Genomic DNA, 15,457 nt, shown 5'->3' with positions numbered 1-15,457 from the left:
AGACCACATCTGGAATACTGTGTCCAGCTTGGGCCTCCCCAGTTCAAGAGAGACAGGGATCTGCTGGACAGAGTCCAATAGAGACTCTAAGGGTGACTGGGAGACTGAAACATCTCTGCTATGGAGAAAGACTGAGAGACCTGGAGCTATTTAGTCAGGAGAAGAGAAGGCTGAGAGAGGATCTTATCAATATCTATAAATATCTGAGGGGTGGGTGTCAAGATGAAGGTGCCAGGCTCTTTTCAGTGGTGCCCAGTGACAGCACAAAGAACAACAGGTACAAGCTGGAACACAGAAGGTTCCACCTCAACACTTCTACACTGTGAGAGTGATGGAGCACCTGGAACATGCTGCCCAGAGAAGTTGTGGAGTTTCCTTCTCTGGAGACTTCCAATACCTGCCTGGATGCATTCCTGTGTGACCTGCCCTAGGTGATCCTGCTCTGGCAGGATGGTTGGTGTCAATGGTCTCTGGAGGCCCCTTCCAACCTCTAACATCCTGTGATTCCCAGGTGGAATCTCAGCTGTTAGGAAATGCAGATTTGACAAGATCAGGATATTTGGCAGAAATGTGTGGACTTTTCCTGTCTTCTGATGGAAAAGTTGCCACGGGAGGATTCTACAAACTGCCACATGGGCTTGATGAAAAACTCTGGGGTTTCCCTCCAGGATCAAGCAAGGTCATCATGGCTTCTAGGTCCCATGAAACAAGCGGCTGCATCATGAGATACTGTAGGTAGGTTTGACAAGTTCATTTAGGAAATGCCAGGGCTTTTTCTATAATGAAATTTGGTTCTACTTCCCACTCACTTCCTTTCATAGAAAATCTCAGATTTGTTTGATCCTGATACAGATTTAGCCTTTCTCAGTGTTAGAGCAAAAAATCCTTCTTTTTACCCCATCTCCCTCCAGACATTTTATTGAATTGTCTTTGTAATCTTGCCCATGAAACACACAGAGACCTAAAAAATATTCCCACCACTAAATAACAATTGGCTTGCAGATACAAACCTAAAGCAACATTTTAGTACTACAAAATATATGTGTGGGCCTTCTTTCCCCAGGGGCATTGTCCAAAGTTCAGTTCATGCCTATTTACTGTGTGAAAAAGTTGTCAAAAGGTGTTTAATGCACAAGCTAAGTGAACAAATGTCTCCAGAGACTGCTCTATGTGGGACAGAATTTTGCTGAGAGGAGGCAGAACTCAGTGTTGCCTATTTAGTCAGGGACCTGGAAAAAAAATACAAACAAACCAACAAGAAGAAGAAACAGAAGCTCTGTCTTTTTGCAGTCCTCACTTTTCTTTTTATACAGTTGTACAACAGAGAGGAGAAGCAGGTCAATCCCATTTCCAGGAGAAAGTCTCAGTTAGTTATTTACTTTCTTTTTTCATCTCTGGCCTTTCTACTCTTTCCTAAGCGGGGAAGGAGCACTCTCAAAAGCGGCTGAGCTTACAGGGAAGGCCATCCCTGGGCAGTAGTAGGCAGTAGCAAAGGGGACACAGCTCATCAGCCACCATGTCCTGACTTACTCCTCCAAAGGAGAAGGGGTTGGCACACTTGGAGCAAGCAAAGGGTGCTGAACATGCTATGTCCTGTCACCCATGCCCCTCCTCTGCCCTCACCCAACTGCTGCCCCACCTTACGAAGATCGCTCTTCTATAGCACAGAGCAAGTGCAGCCCCTTATTAAACATTCAGGGGCCCATTGACATACTTCTTGTAAAAGCAGCACCCACTCCTCTTCCCTCGTTAGGGTGATTAATTTTACAAGATACACAACAAAATGCACTCATTCTTAATACAGTGCACACAGAGAGTGCACTCGGGGCGCTTACTAATGGGCACTCAGTAACGTGCATTCACTCAGCCTGGGCACTCAAAAACTTAATAATTCATAATAAGCCCTCACAATAAATACAAAACAGGTCTGCCCAGAATAGTTATTAGTAATACTGCCTGGTACTCCACTAGACTTCTGATACATTTGCTGCTGGAAGTCAATGTACCTTTACAGCACATCAATCTTTAATTAAAAACAAAACAAACCCCACCTCCTTGCTAACAGTTTTGCCTGCCTGTATGGTTGATAGGCTGCTGGCAAGTTTCAAACACGTTGCCACAGTATTACTTCTGAACATGTAACTCCATAGAATCATAGAACCTTTTCATGGAAAAGACCCCTAAGATCATTGAATCCAGCTGTCAGCCTAAGACTACCATAGCCATTAAACCCTGTCCTAAAGTTTCATGGCCATGCATTTCTGGAACACTTCCAGGCATGGTGACTCCAACACCTCCTTGTGCAGCCTGTTCCAATCTCTCACCACTCTTGCAGGGAAGAAATTTTTCCTAATGTCCAACCTAAATCTCCCCTGGCACAATTTCAGGCCATTTCCTCTCATTCTATCACCTGATACTAGGGAGAAGAGACCAAGCTCCACCGAGCTCCAGCCTCCCCTTTCAGGGATCTGTAAAGAGCAATGAGGTCTCCTCTCAGCCTTCTCCAGACTAAACAACCCAGTTCCCTCAGCCACTCCTCACAAGGCTTGTTCTCTAGACCCCTCACCAGCTTTGTTGCCCTAAAGTTTCTGAGCATTTCATTCTAAGATATATTCGAGCTTTTTGGTGCTTTCCTTATTCCACGCACAACTCACAATATTTTTGCTGTCCTTCCTTATCTTTTCCTCAGGATTCTCCAAGACTTGTCGTGGGCTTGTGTAATTTAACTCTTCCATTTGAATGATGTGCAACTCACAGAATTACAAGGTGCCCTCCCTTACAAATTCAACAGTGTGAAGTGAAATATAAGCCTGACAAGAGGTTCACCCATATGATTGTTACTAGCACTGTACAAAGTCATGGGCTAATTTCAATCCAAGTTCTCACAGAAGGGGAATAATTCTGTGTCTTTCTTACACAGAATCACTGTGGTTGGAAAAGACCTTCAAGATCAAGTCCAACCATTGTCTAACTCTACCAAGGCCACTACTACACCATACCCTTGAGCACCCCTAGATGGCTTTTAAATACATCCAGGGATGGCGATTCAGCCACTTGCCTGGGCAGCCTGTTCCAGTAAATTATTTATAAATAATAAATTTATTTATCCCTACAGTTGCTTATTATTGATGGACAACAGCTAAGAAGTGACCCAGCTACTGTGATGGATGAAGTGCAGAAGTTTCTTGGAGTCACTCCTCATTATAACTACTCCGAAGCTCTAACGTGAGTCTGTTCCTTTATCATCTGCCCTATGGGACCAGGGTGTCCATCCCCTCCCACCAAGATCACTTCATCATTAACTACAAACAAACAAACCCCACATTCCAACACTGATAATTTTGGAAGCTTGGGCTTTCCTTAAAGTAATGCTGAACACTCACCCAGCTTCCCTTGAACTTCCACAATACATTGCAGAATTTAGTTGCATGAGCACATCTGCAGAACACACAGAACAAATGACTGCTGAGTCTTTTGATTAGACACAAAACATAAGCCCAGATTCATGTAAAACATGTGTCAGGTGTGAAAAGTTTGCCTTGAACATTTTTATCCCATTCCTATAGCAGTCTGAGGACAGAGACAGAGTTAGAGGCACCCAGTAGGAGAAGATTCATCTGGTTGCATGGTTTCTTTGATTGTTTGCTTCTAACATGGACCAAATCTATCATTCCCTAATCCCAGTTTCATAGATGGTTGAACAAATTCTGCCAGCCTTTTACCTGGCAGCAGCCAGACACATGGCACAGAAGAATTTAGCCTGAGCTTGACAAAATAAGCTACTAATAGTACATCCCTATCCTGGAAGTGCTGGGCTCCTGGAGCCTGGGGAGAAACTTGTGTTTGCCTTTGAAGCACAAACACCTCAGACTGAGAAGCCTGTTCATAGCCTGGGTGCCAAAACTGCAAGTGCTCTGCAGGAGCCCAAATCAAGGTCCTCTGAACACAGGGAAAACCCTTGGACTGCCTTCCCACAGCCTTTGCTTCGAATCCAGCAGCTGTGATGAGCTCAGATCCCATTTCTCATACTTGCTGCCCAGAGGGTGAGGCTTTCCCTGTGAAAGAGGATTAATAGCCTGGGTGGCACTCTCTGACACTCCTCAGTCCCCTGCAGGAAAGCAGAGTCCCTGCTGGGGTGAGAGTGGGCTGAACATCTCTCTTTTAGTCCATCAGAAAACTGTAAGCGGCTTTAGCTCTGAGCCTCTGTGTATGAGGAGCATCATCTCCTAATGGGGCTGGGCTGGGAGAGCCCTGGGACATGCATGACAACCCTCACACTGTGGTGGAGGTTTCATCACATCTGTGTGCAAGCAGAAAGCCTGCAAGTAGAGTGGGAAGTCAAAAAGCTTGTAGCTCACCTTCTCTGCAAGCTGGTACCAGGAAAAACGGAGGGGAAATGAGAGCAAGGTCTTTTCACCTGCCCTCTGCTTCTGCTTATTGGTTGATGTTCCCTCTACTGGGAGAATTCTAGTTACTTATAAAGTGAGAGTTGAGTGCTTGTTGTGCTTTGGGTCTTAAACATCTTGCTCTGGCAAATTCTTTCTGTTTTTAAGAGAGGAAAAATTTTGCATTTCAGACTGAATTTGTCAGTCATTGCTTTCTGAAGTGGACAGACAGGAGGAGGGGTTTGAATACACAGCTGAACTAGTGATGTTTGAACAACTGCTGCTGCACATCTGCAGTGCCTTCTGCTAGCTTTTGAAAAATACACACCCACAGACATAGATCTTCCTTTCTGCAACTAAATTAAATCCATTGGAGTCACACAGCAGGAAAAAAAAATTTGGCCTCTCATATTTGTTTGGACAGGAAAAATGGATTGTAAACAGATCTATAAAATTATGCAATCACTGTTTAGAGGCATCAAGAATGCAAATGTGCTGTGGAAGCACACACTTCAGTATGGATTTAGGATGGAAGAGAAAAATGCATTAAAGAATGGAGTTGCTTTATGGCAGGGCTGTCAAAGTAAAAAAGATTGCATAGGATGGTGCCTAGTCATTACTGCCTAATAACTGTGCACCACACATTTTTAAAGTTGTCACAAAGCAGCCTCAGGACCCAGGCCTGCAAACACCAGTGAGCAACAAGTTCATCACCCTGACTAATGAACGTCTTCCAGGAGAGTAAATTCAACCCAGGAGGAGGGAAAGTACTGATCAGAGCCATGGAAAGAGAGCAGAGAGAAGGCAGAGGCAGGACTCAAGCATCTAGAGGGAAGTGGAGGTCACACCAAGTTAGTAAGAGCCACAGCTGAGATGAGCAACTAGACTGTCACTTCTTACACATACTGCCCAATTCAGACTAGATATGAGGAAGAAATTTTTCACATTGAAGGTGGTGAGACCCTAGCCCAAGTTGCCAAGAGAGGTGGTAGATGCTCCACCCCTGGAAACATTCCAAGTTAGGTTGTTTGGAGCTCTGAGCAACCTGCTCTAGTTACAATAATCTGCAATAAAAATAAGTCACAGAATCATAGAATGGTTTGGGTTGGAAGGGACTTCCAAAGGTGAGCTAGTCCAACATCCCTGCAGTCAGCAGGGACATCCTCTGCTAGTTCAGGTTGCTCAGAGCCTTGTCAAATCTCACCTTGAAGATGTCCAGGGATGAGGCCTCAACTACCTCCCTGGGTAACCTCTTCCAGTGTTCCAGCACCCTGATGCTAAAGAACTTGTTCCTAACATCCAATTTAAATATCCTCTTCTCTAACTTCAAACCATTGCCCCTTGTCCTATCCCTGCAGGCCTTTGCAAACAGTCCCTCTGCAGCCTTCTCATAGCCCCCTTCAGGTACCGGAAGGCTGCTATTAGGTCTCCATGGAGCCTTCTCTTCTCCAGGCTGAACAAACCCAGCTCCCTCAGCCTGTCCTCATAGCAGAGGTATTCCGGCCCCATGATCATCCTCATGGCTCTCCTCTTGACCTGCCCCATCAGTTCCATGTCCTTCCTGTGTAAAGGGCTGCAGAGCTGGACACATTACTCCAGGTGAAGTCTCACCAGAGCAGAATCACTTACATACAGCAGCCAATTGCAGGCGTAGGGATAGACCCAGGGCAAAAATGGTAGGCTGTGACTAATTGACACCATGTGCCAGCCAGTTCTGCTTCCCAAACATCTGCTGAGAAGCACAAACCTAAGTTTTCCCAATGTTTAATGCATGCTGCAAGTCCCACAGCAATAAATCCCAAACTTAATGCCACGTCTTGTTTGTTCATTCCTCAGTGAGAACGTTGCTTAAAGCCTTAATCTAAAATGTCTATCTCCTTGAATCTCAAACATCAAAATCAAATTGCATATCTCAGAGAAGACTGCTAGGACAGTGTTTATGCTCTAATGCCATCTCTGGAATGGGAATTATATTTAGATCTAATGATATGGAACCATCATCCTCTCAGGTGCAGTTAAATTATCAACAAACCAGAGGTTCCTTCAGTAGACCGGAACGCTGCATATTTCACCCAAAAATCAACATCAAACATCTCAGTGTTATATTCCTCACCATGCAACAGCCACACACTTCTCTGTATAGACCCAGAAAATGACTCCCTTCCTATCCAAGTCAGCAAACAGATCCACTTGCCCTTTTGAGCCCCACTCACCTTCACAGTGCTGACCTACATCAGCATCAGCTCCAGCTGGCCATACTGAAGAGTCCTTCCTGGGCCCAGCTGATGATGTCTTAGAGAATGTAGCACATCTAATTGCAGGAAAAGAACCTATTAGATATTTTTTCAACAAAACATTCTTTGATCAAGTGTTAATTGATCAAAACATTAACATCTCAGGGGGATAAAGAGATCAGTTTGACATGGATAAAATCTCTGACCAAAACCAGACAATAGAAGATGAGTCACAGGCTGGAGTGGGGCCATGTAAGGTCCTTGACACTGAGGTTCAGGACTTAACTGGAGCAGAATCATGGAGTGGTTTTGGTTGCAAGGCACCTTCAAAGATTATCTAATCCAACCCTCCCTGCAATGAGCAGTATGCTCAGAGATCTGTCCAACCCTTGTACCTTGTATGGTGGACAACTAGAATGTAGATTAGGCAGTGCAGGTAAAAAACTTCTCACCTTGAGCCACTCCCAAGGAAAATTTGTGGAAAAAATAAATTCCCAGAGCTTTCCCAGGAGAGGAAAGCTGTTTCCCACTCTGCCTTCAGTATTTCAGTCACCTAGAGAGATGTATGCAGCAGTAATTGTTGGCTAACACTGATGTCTTTGTAGCTGGGAGATTCTTCTGCAGTGAGATGTTTCTCAAAATAGAACTCTCTCTAGGTTTGACCCTCAGAAAGGCTTTTGGTGCCAGTTATTGGAAGGAGGGAAAACAAAGTGCCTGGGGAAAAGCAAAGGTCGAAAATACCCACCCATGGACCAAGAGGTAAGGGCTTGCTGGAGACTGAAGTTAATTTTGTTTCATATTGGCCTTGTGTTTGACTCCTAAAACCAACCCATTAATTAATTACTATTATTTAATTAATTAATTAATTAATTTTGCTGGCTTGATACTTGTAAAAAAATCAGAAACTTTTAATGAGCTTTGAATGACAAGAGATTAACCACCCTGTCAAGAGCCCCTCCTGGGAGCTCCCCAGACCTGCCAGCAGGTCAGTTTCCATCACCTAACTGTCGTTTTTTTCTGACCCTTCTCAGTCTCGAGCATTTCTGTCAAGCTACTACAGAGACCACAATGTGGAGCTGTCCAAGCTGCTGCACAGGCTGGGGCAGCCCCTCCCCTCCTGGCTGAGACAGGAGCTGCAGAAGGTCAGGTAGCACACAAAGGCAGGGGACCCAAACAAGGACCATTTCCTTCACCGTCAAACCCCTTGCTTCTCCGACTCACTTGTGCTCGTCAGTAGAGGACCTCATGAACAACACTCTTTCTATTGAAAAAGAAATACAACAAAGCCCACAAAAGAATGAAGGAACCCAAACCCAACAACTGGTTTTCTGCACGTGCTGACAGCTCTTAGCATCGACCCCTTTTGTCAGCTTCCAGGAAATAATACAGAGCTACGTGGCATTACTCTTTCTCCAGACCAGGATTCCTGGATAGCCTAGTTCCTCTGTTCACCAGGAAGTACCAGAAACTGTGTGTAGGATGGATTGGCTTCATGACTACATGACAAACTGTGGTCTGTCAGGACACAAGCAAAGGATGGGATCATCTCTCACTGGACTGTGAGGTTGGTCATCCCTTATTTGTTTTCTGTTGCTTTTCTCTTCCTACCCTGCAAGTTTTCTGACCATTTTATAAGGAGATATTCAGCACTTTGCAGTAGGATCCCTGCTGGGTATGATACATGGGGTATTGATGCACCATCATTGCTTTCTCCACAGAAAGAGGTGGGCTAAGTCCTTAACTCACCTGCTTCCCTGGGATTCAGAGATTCATAGAATGGTTTGGGTTGACTTTAAAGATCATCTAGTTCCAAACCCCCTGGCACTGACAGGGACATGTTCCACTAGACTAGATTGCTCAAGGCCTCATCAAACCTGGCCCTGAACACCTCCAGGGAAGGGGAGGGCAATCATAGAATGCATTGGACTGGAAGGTTGGATTGGGTTGAAATCACAGATTCCTGTAATCATAGAATGCATTGGGCTCGAAGGGACCTTTAAAGGTCGTCTAGTCCAACCTTCCTGCAGTAATAACTGTTGTCAGTCTGTGACCTTTCTTCTGCTGAGTTTCAGGGCTTTTTTCCTTCACAACAAAATACATCCGGATTTACTGGAGCCATGTGCATTGTGAGGTGCAAGGCAGGGAGGTGGCCCTCTTCCCAGATCTCAGTGAAATCCATTGCCTGCTTTTTGGCCATGGCTACTTTACCACCCTGATCAGGTTTACTATCACCTCTGCTGGGTTCCTACAGCAGCTGTGACACCGAGATGTGAAATCATATCAAATATTTGGTCACAATGCCCCTAGGAGTCCTTAAAACACTATCAAATCCTGTCAAAATCTAAGCACAACGTGCAAGCAGTGCACTGACAATAGCCTAATATCACCAATTTGGGGAAAGCAATGGTTTTGCTCTGAAGCCCTCCAAGTAAGAGATTGGGTTAGTCATTGAGGGTCTCAGTCATTCAGGGAAAACAACCAACCAACCAGTGGCTAGAGCATGACATGCCCAGCTCCACCAGTGCTGCACTCACACAGGGAGGTACAGGAGCACACAGGGAAGCCTGAAAGGCAAGTGCTGCCCAGCCTCATGTTTGCTTTTAAATATTGAAATGGGATTCATGTCACCTAAGTGAGACATCTATTTTATTTTATAGGTGATGAAGGGAAATAGCACTTCTAGGCCACCATTCATCTCAGCACAAAGCAGGCTCCTTAAATGAGCAAGATTAATCTTGCCTCTTCCTCTCTATCGATTGTAAAAGAACAATAGACAACTTGTTCAGAGGAAAAGCTGAAGAGGGGATGCTGCTTTATCTCACAGGCTACAGCTGTGGGAGATGAGAAGGGGCTAGGAGGGTCTGAGGGAAGGTTTGGGTTTGGCTTGTTTTCCTAAAGTAATTCTTTTAGTTCTGTTTCAAACTGTAGAACACTTCAAATGAGCCAGGGCAAACTAAGTGCCAAAGGAAAGGAACTTTATGTAGGTTTTTGGAGGGCTTTTTTCTCCTTCCTTATTTTTAGAATCAGTTTTTTTTTTCAGTTGGAAAAGGCCTCTAAGATCTTGAGTCCAACTGTCAACCTAAGACCACCACAGCCATTAAGTCCCTAAGTGCCATGTCCACACATTTCTTGAACACTTCCAGGGATGGTGACTCCACCACCTTCCTGGGAAAACCTATTCCAATGCCTTTTTTAGGGAAAACCTAGTTACATTGGCTTTTAGCACTGATAGTGCCCAAGATGACTAGTCTGAAGAGAGTCAGAAAAGGATGTCTAAATCAACCATTTGATAAAATTTAAGCTGTTACAATGAATGAGGTTTGGCTCATCACTAATTAAAAGATGACTTTGTATCTCCTCGATTAAAAGCTAAATAAACATGAATCTAACAGCAGAATCTAAAGGCATGAGATTTAACACACTTAAGTGCTGGGTTCTGCACATCGGCCACAGCAACCCCATGCAGTGCTACAGGCTGGGGTCAGAGTGGCTGGAGAGGGGCCAGGCAGAGAGGGACCTGGGGGGACTGGTCGATGGTAGGCTGAACATGAGCCTGCAGTGTGCCCAGGTGGCCAAGAGGGCCAATGGCATCCTGGCCTGCATCAGGAACAGTATGGCCAGCAGGAACAGGGAGGTGATTCTCCCCCTGTACACTGCACTGGTTAGGCCACACCTTGAGTCCTGTGTCCAGTTCTGGGCCCCTCAGTTTAGGAAGGATGTTGACTTGCTGGAACGAGTCCAGAGAAGGGCAACGAAGTTGGTGAGGGGTTTGGAACACAAGCCCTACGAGGAGAGGCTGAGGGAGCTGGGGTTGCTTAGCCTGGAGAAGAGGAGACTCAGGGGTGACCTTACTGCTCTCTACAAGTGCCTTAAGAGAGGTTGTAGACAGGCAGAGGTTGGTCTCTTCTCCCAGGCAACCAGCACCAGAACAAGAGGACACAGTCTCAAGCTGCACCAAGGGAGGTTTAGGCTGGAGGTTAGGAAGAAATTCTACACCAAGAGAGTGATTGCCCATTGGAATTGGCTGCCCGGGGAGGTGGTGGAGTCACCATCATTGGAGGTGTTCAGGAGGAGACCTGATAGGGTGCTTGGTTGCATGGTTTAGTTGTTTAGGTGGTGTTGGATGATAGGTTGGATGCGATGATCTTGAAGGTCTCTTCCAACCTGGTCTGGTCTATTCTATTCTATTCTATGAAACTGTTTTCTGGAGGTTTTCAAGGAAATGAGACAAATGCTGTAAAATCTGGAGAACTATTTCCTGTTCTTAGCTTTAAAATTAGGAGGGAAAAAAAAGAAGAAGTTTTTTCACCTCATTTGCAGCCTCCTGTCCTTAAAGCCCCCTGGGTATGGCTGCAGCTCATTGTTATTTTTGAGTTTGAATGGACATCCCATTCCCGACAGATCTCGCCTCCCATTGAAAGCTGACATTTGAATTGACTTCATTCTGTGTCATACAGAGATGAAATAACAGTATTTCAAAGTTTCATTCCTTCCACTTGTAATAGGACCCATCAACACAGAATTTCTCTGCACCACTGTATTACAGAGGAGCCTTTGTCATCTAGCTGTAAATGATCTCCATTCCTTTTATGCCTTTCGTATCGCTGACCGCGTAATTGTGGGGATTCGTAAAGACCAGCAAAACAAATGCAGTAAAAATGAAACATTTATTCATGGCAAGGGGGCTGTAGCTGTTGAGATAATGCCAGCCCTTCTTCCCTATTCAGACTTGACAGGATTCATCTCCACAAGCCCTCCATGCACTGCAGGCTGTAAATCAATAGGAGTTTTACACACCGGAGGGCTGCAGCTGCAGTTTGTTCCAATTCCCCTGAAAATATGGATTGCTGCAGAGGTTTGAGGGTGCCTTGGCATGCTGAGGACCTGACCTACTGCCTGTGGAGATCACTGTGAGTCTCCTATTATAGAATCATGGAACTGTTTGGGTTGGAAAAGACCTCTAAGATTGAGTCCAACCATCAACATAACACCACCACAGCCAGTAAACCATGTCCCAAATTGTCACATCCACACATTTCATTAACACTTCCAGGGATGGTGACTCTACTACCTCCCTGGGCAGACTGTTCCAATGCCTGACAATCCTTTCAGTGAAAAAACCTTTTCCTAATGTCCAGCCTAAACCTCCCCTAGTGTAGCTTGAGGCCATTCCCTCTTGTTCTATCACTAGTTACTTGGAAGAAGAGATGGACTCCCACCTCACTTCAACCTCCTTTCAGGTAGTTGTAGAGAGCAATAAGGTGTCCCCTCAGCCTTTGGTCCAGACTAAACAGCCCCAGTTTCCTCAGATGCTCCTCATAAAACTTGTTCTCTAGACCCTTCACCAGCTTCATTTCCTATCAATTCCAGCAGGCCCCAGCTGGCCCCCAAAAGCTGGTTTCACAAGGCACAATCTGTGTGGATCCAGCATCACAAAGCCCATTCACAGCTGGAAATCCATCACTAGTTTGATGTCTATTACTGAGTGCTGATTTCTTCCCTACACCTCTATTGTCTGGTGCTCTGCTGTCTTCCACCTCCAGCACCCCCCCACCAAGGTTGCCAATATGCTGTTTCTGGTCTTGCTTTAGCAGGCAGGTCCCTGTCTGCTCCACCCTCCCGCCTCCCTGTCTGCAAGCAACAGAAAACCTTGCAGACCAGACAGAGGGACTGGGGTCTGTGGCAGCACATCTGATGATTAAAGCAGGACTCTGGCCCTCAGCAGCTTGAGCTGTATAATCAAGGTTGTCTTTGAGTGAGAAGCAATCAGAACGGAATCCAAAATCTTCTAAATTATGCATTGACCTCTCAAGGTCTAAAATAAAGTTGCTGGATTAACTGCTCAGAGATGTTTTCTAATAAAACAAATTTTCTCTCTGATAGGGAATCAGACTGCTGAGTGTCCCCAAAACAAATTAAGATGGCGGAATTAGAAATTCTTGGGGGAGGAAAATGTTGCGTAATGAAAGCACTGATGGGTCCAGGCTCTGATGTGATAATAAAGCAGCAGGGACATGCCCTGAATACAAAAGCAGACACTGAATGTTTTCTCCTCTTCTTCCCCCCTCCTCCTTTTCCTTCCCTCTCCACCTTTTCCTTCCCTCTCCACCTTTTCCTTCCCATTCAGCTAAATGTTGAGCCAGCACAGTGCATCTGAAAAGCATGTGGCAGGCAGAGCCCATGAGATGGGGGAACATTATTCATCTCCAGAGTGATTAAATTGGGTGCAAGGTGCTCATTTTCCCTAAGATGGGCCACCTTCAAGTCAGCCATTGAGTCCAAACTGGTCATTTGGTTTCCATCAGTAGTAAATCATGCTTATAACTGGTTTAGAATGGATGCTTTCAATAGGTGTGGGAGCATGTGGCAGCTGTGTAAAGCTGGTACAACACAGGTATATAAATCAGCAGAGACTAAGTGTCTAATTTTATCTCGGTTAAGTAGGATTAAGTTCTCTGCTAGCGTCAGGAGAAGCTCTCTTTGTACATGCAATTTAACTTTGTCATTCTAGCTCATAGCTTGCAGTGTCATCTCTCTCCTACCAGTAGATACTCCCATTCTCCAGAGGCTGAAATCCCATATGAGCACCTCACTGTATTTATCCTTGTTCATATCAGATCATGAAACTCAGCTTTAGCATCCTGTCCATCACTGTACTAGTTCATACATCTCTGCCAGGAGCTGCTGCTTTGGAGATTTATCTAAGTGTATGTTCTTGGGATAGGAATTTCCCTGTTGGACAACATTTCTTACATTGTCTCTGTTTTATCTTTTTTTGCCTTCCAGTTCATCCTTTTAATGTGACTGCAGAGGGTGGATTCAACGGATGTCAATGGATATGATTCCTCTGTCACTATCCTATCTAGCCAAGCTACAAAAAACAAGCAAGGATTTGCAAGCGACACAGATTCTGAAGTGTTCAGTGCCCCAGTGACTGGAAAACTTTTTTAAGACTTATTATCATTTCTGTAGAATTTCAAAACAAAAGACACCCTCTTGACAGAGCTGAGGAAGAACTTCCCTCTCTTGCTCAAGCTCTTTTCTTTTTGGTTTGGTTCCCCCCACACACACACAACTTTTCTCTCCCCTCCTACGTGATGGCAGCAAATCCAGTTGAACAAATACTTGGTGTGGAAGAAAAAGGAGTCAAATAAGGTTTTGTTCACTCAAAGTATTTTTGTTGGGGGGGTGGTGAGGGAGGTCAGAGGCTGTATTTGCTGGAATTGTTTTACAAGATTGATGTGCACACACCTTATCCTTGGTTCTTCTCACTGCCACAGAATAAACACTTCTGATGGTGTATTAGAGGGAGAGCTTTTCTTCTTTCCTTAAAACCTCTTTCCCATCTTCCAAGCCAAAATCTGCTCTTCAATAACCTCTGCCAGCTATTTCAAGTCGTGCACTGACTTTGCTTCTCCTCGAGGCTTTTCCTTGCCCTTAATGCAGCGGCCGTGACAGTGTGGGATTTACAGTGCTGGCTGCACCAGAGCTGGGAGTGCCATCGACCTCATCCTCTGCCTCCCTGCTTCTCCTCCTCCTCCTCCTTCTCAGCAGGTGACATTAATTCAGGCAAGTTTTACCATTATATAACACATATATTATTATATACATATACCATTACGCATTACCATGCATTCCAGGGCCCCAGATTTGCGGGCCTGCCTTTCCTGAGCCCTGCCTGCCCTCAGTGAGAGGTGTGGATATTCAGACAGCCCCACACAAGCTTTTTCTCTAATTATCACACCAGGCTTTTGCTCTGTTTGAGGAATCTTTAAAAGCCTGATTTCAGCTGCCGCAAAGTGCCTTGAAGGTGGCTCAAACCATGAACTCAGAACCACACACACCCCCACTCCCAAATACCATAATGCTTCTCTTTTTCATTATAAAATATTCATTTGCTTTACAGCTCTGTGTCAGAATGAGGTTAAATCCTATCAGAGTCAAGGATTCTTAGTACAAACCTTACAGAATAGCAAATGACTCCTTGCTAGAGCTTTTATCATTCAGCAAATTAGGAATGACATTATAGACATCTTAATACCACTTTGGGCTTCTTGCCAGATCTGCTTGATGCTTTCAGACAAGGGAGAGATGATAGGTAAAACTTTCAAAATATTTTAGGACTTTAAGTCTGAGGTTTTTTTAAGTAAAATAACTTGCAGGGCCTTAGAAACTAAAAAGCAATTGGCTGAGGGAGCTGGGGTTGTTCAGCCTGGAGAAGAGAAGGCTCCACGGAGACATAATAGCAGCCTTCCAGTACATGAAGGGGGCTACAAGAAGGCCGCAGAGGGACTGTTTGCAAAGGCCTGCAGTGACAGGATGAGGGACAACGGTTTCAAATTAGAGAAGAGTACATTTAGGTTGAGTGTTAGGAACAATTTCTTCAGTGTAAGGGTGGTGGAACACTGGAAGAGGTTGCCCAGGAAGGTAGCTGAGGCCCCACCCCCAGAGATATTCAAGGTCAGGCTTGACAAGGCTCTGAGCAACCTGATCTAGTGGAGGATGTCCCTGCTGACGGCAGAGGCTTTGGACTAGATGACCCTTGGAGGTCCCTTTCCACCCAAACTGTTCTATGATTCTGTGATTCAGTTTGTGAAAAGGGGTTTTTTTTCCCTCTATGGAGATTTTGAGAGGAGAAGAAGTCTACTTCATGCATGTAAATAGCCACATTCCACTTAGAAATGGATTTATAGAACTACAGAAAAGAAGTCTACATTACATTTCTACTCATATTTCCATTCATGAGGAATTAAATATTTCCTAGGGAAACTAGATTGATATTTGCATTTTGGTCAGCTGCAGCTGTTGGGTGGGGAGAAATGCATCTGAAATATCTAA

The 15,457-nt window shown here is 44.9% G+C and overlaps 1 protein-coding gene across 1 annotated transcript in view; it reads left to right on the top strand.

Annotated features, from left to right (window-relative positions):
- LOC104310338 (N-deacetylase and N-sulfotransferase 4) overlaps positions 1-13,676 on the top strand; it is a 104,281-nt gene extending 90,605 nt beyond the window's left edge. Inside the window, exons 12-15 of the mRNA XM_009911757.2 lie at positions 3,116-3,225; positions 7,276-7,378; positions 7,651-8,183; positions 13,406-13,676. Coding sequence (XP_009910059.1) covers positions 3,116-3,225; positions 7,276-7,378; positions 7,651-7,770 — 333 coding nt within the window. The 3' untranslated portion in view covers positions 7,771-8,183; positions 13,406-13,676. The remainder of the gene's footprint in view (positions 1-3,115; positions 3,226-7,275; positions 7,379-7,650; positions 8,184-13,405) is intronic.
- Positions 13,677-15,457: the final 1,781 nt, after the last annotated feature.

This window comes from Dryobates pubescens, chromosome 24 (assembly GCF_014839835.1).
Source record: "Dryobates pubescens isolate bDryPub1 chromosome 24, bDryPub1.pri, whole genome shotgun sequence".
NCBI classification, from domain to species: Eukaryota; Metazoa; Chordata; class Aves; order Piciformes; family Picidae; genus Dryobates; species Dryobates pubescens.
The sequence above is the reverse complement of the archived record's forward strand: the minus strand, read 5'-3'. Positions and strand labels throughout refer to the sequence as shown.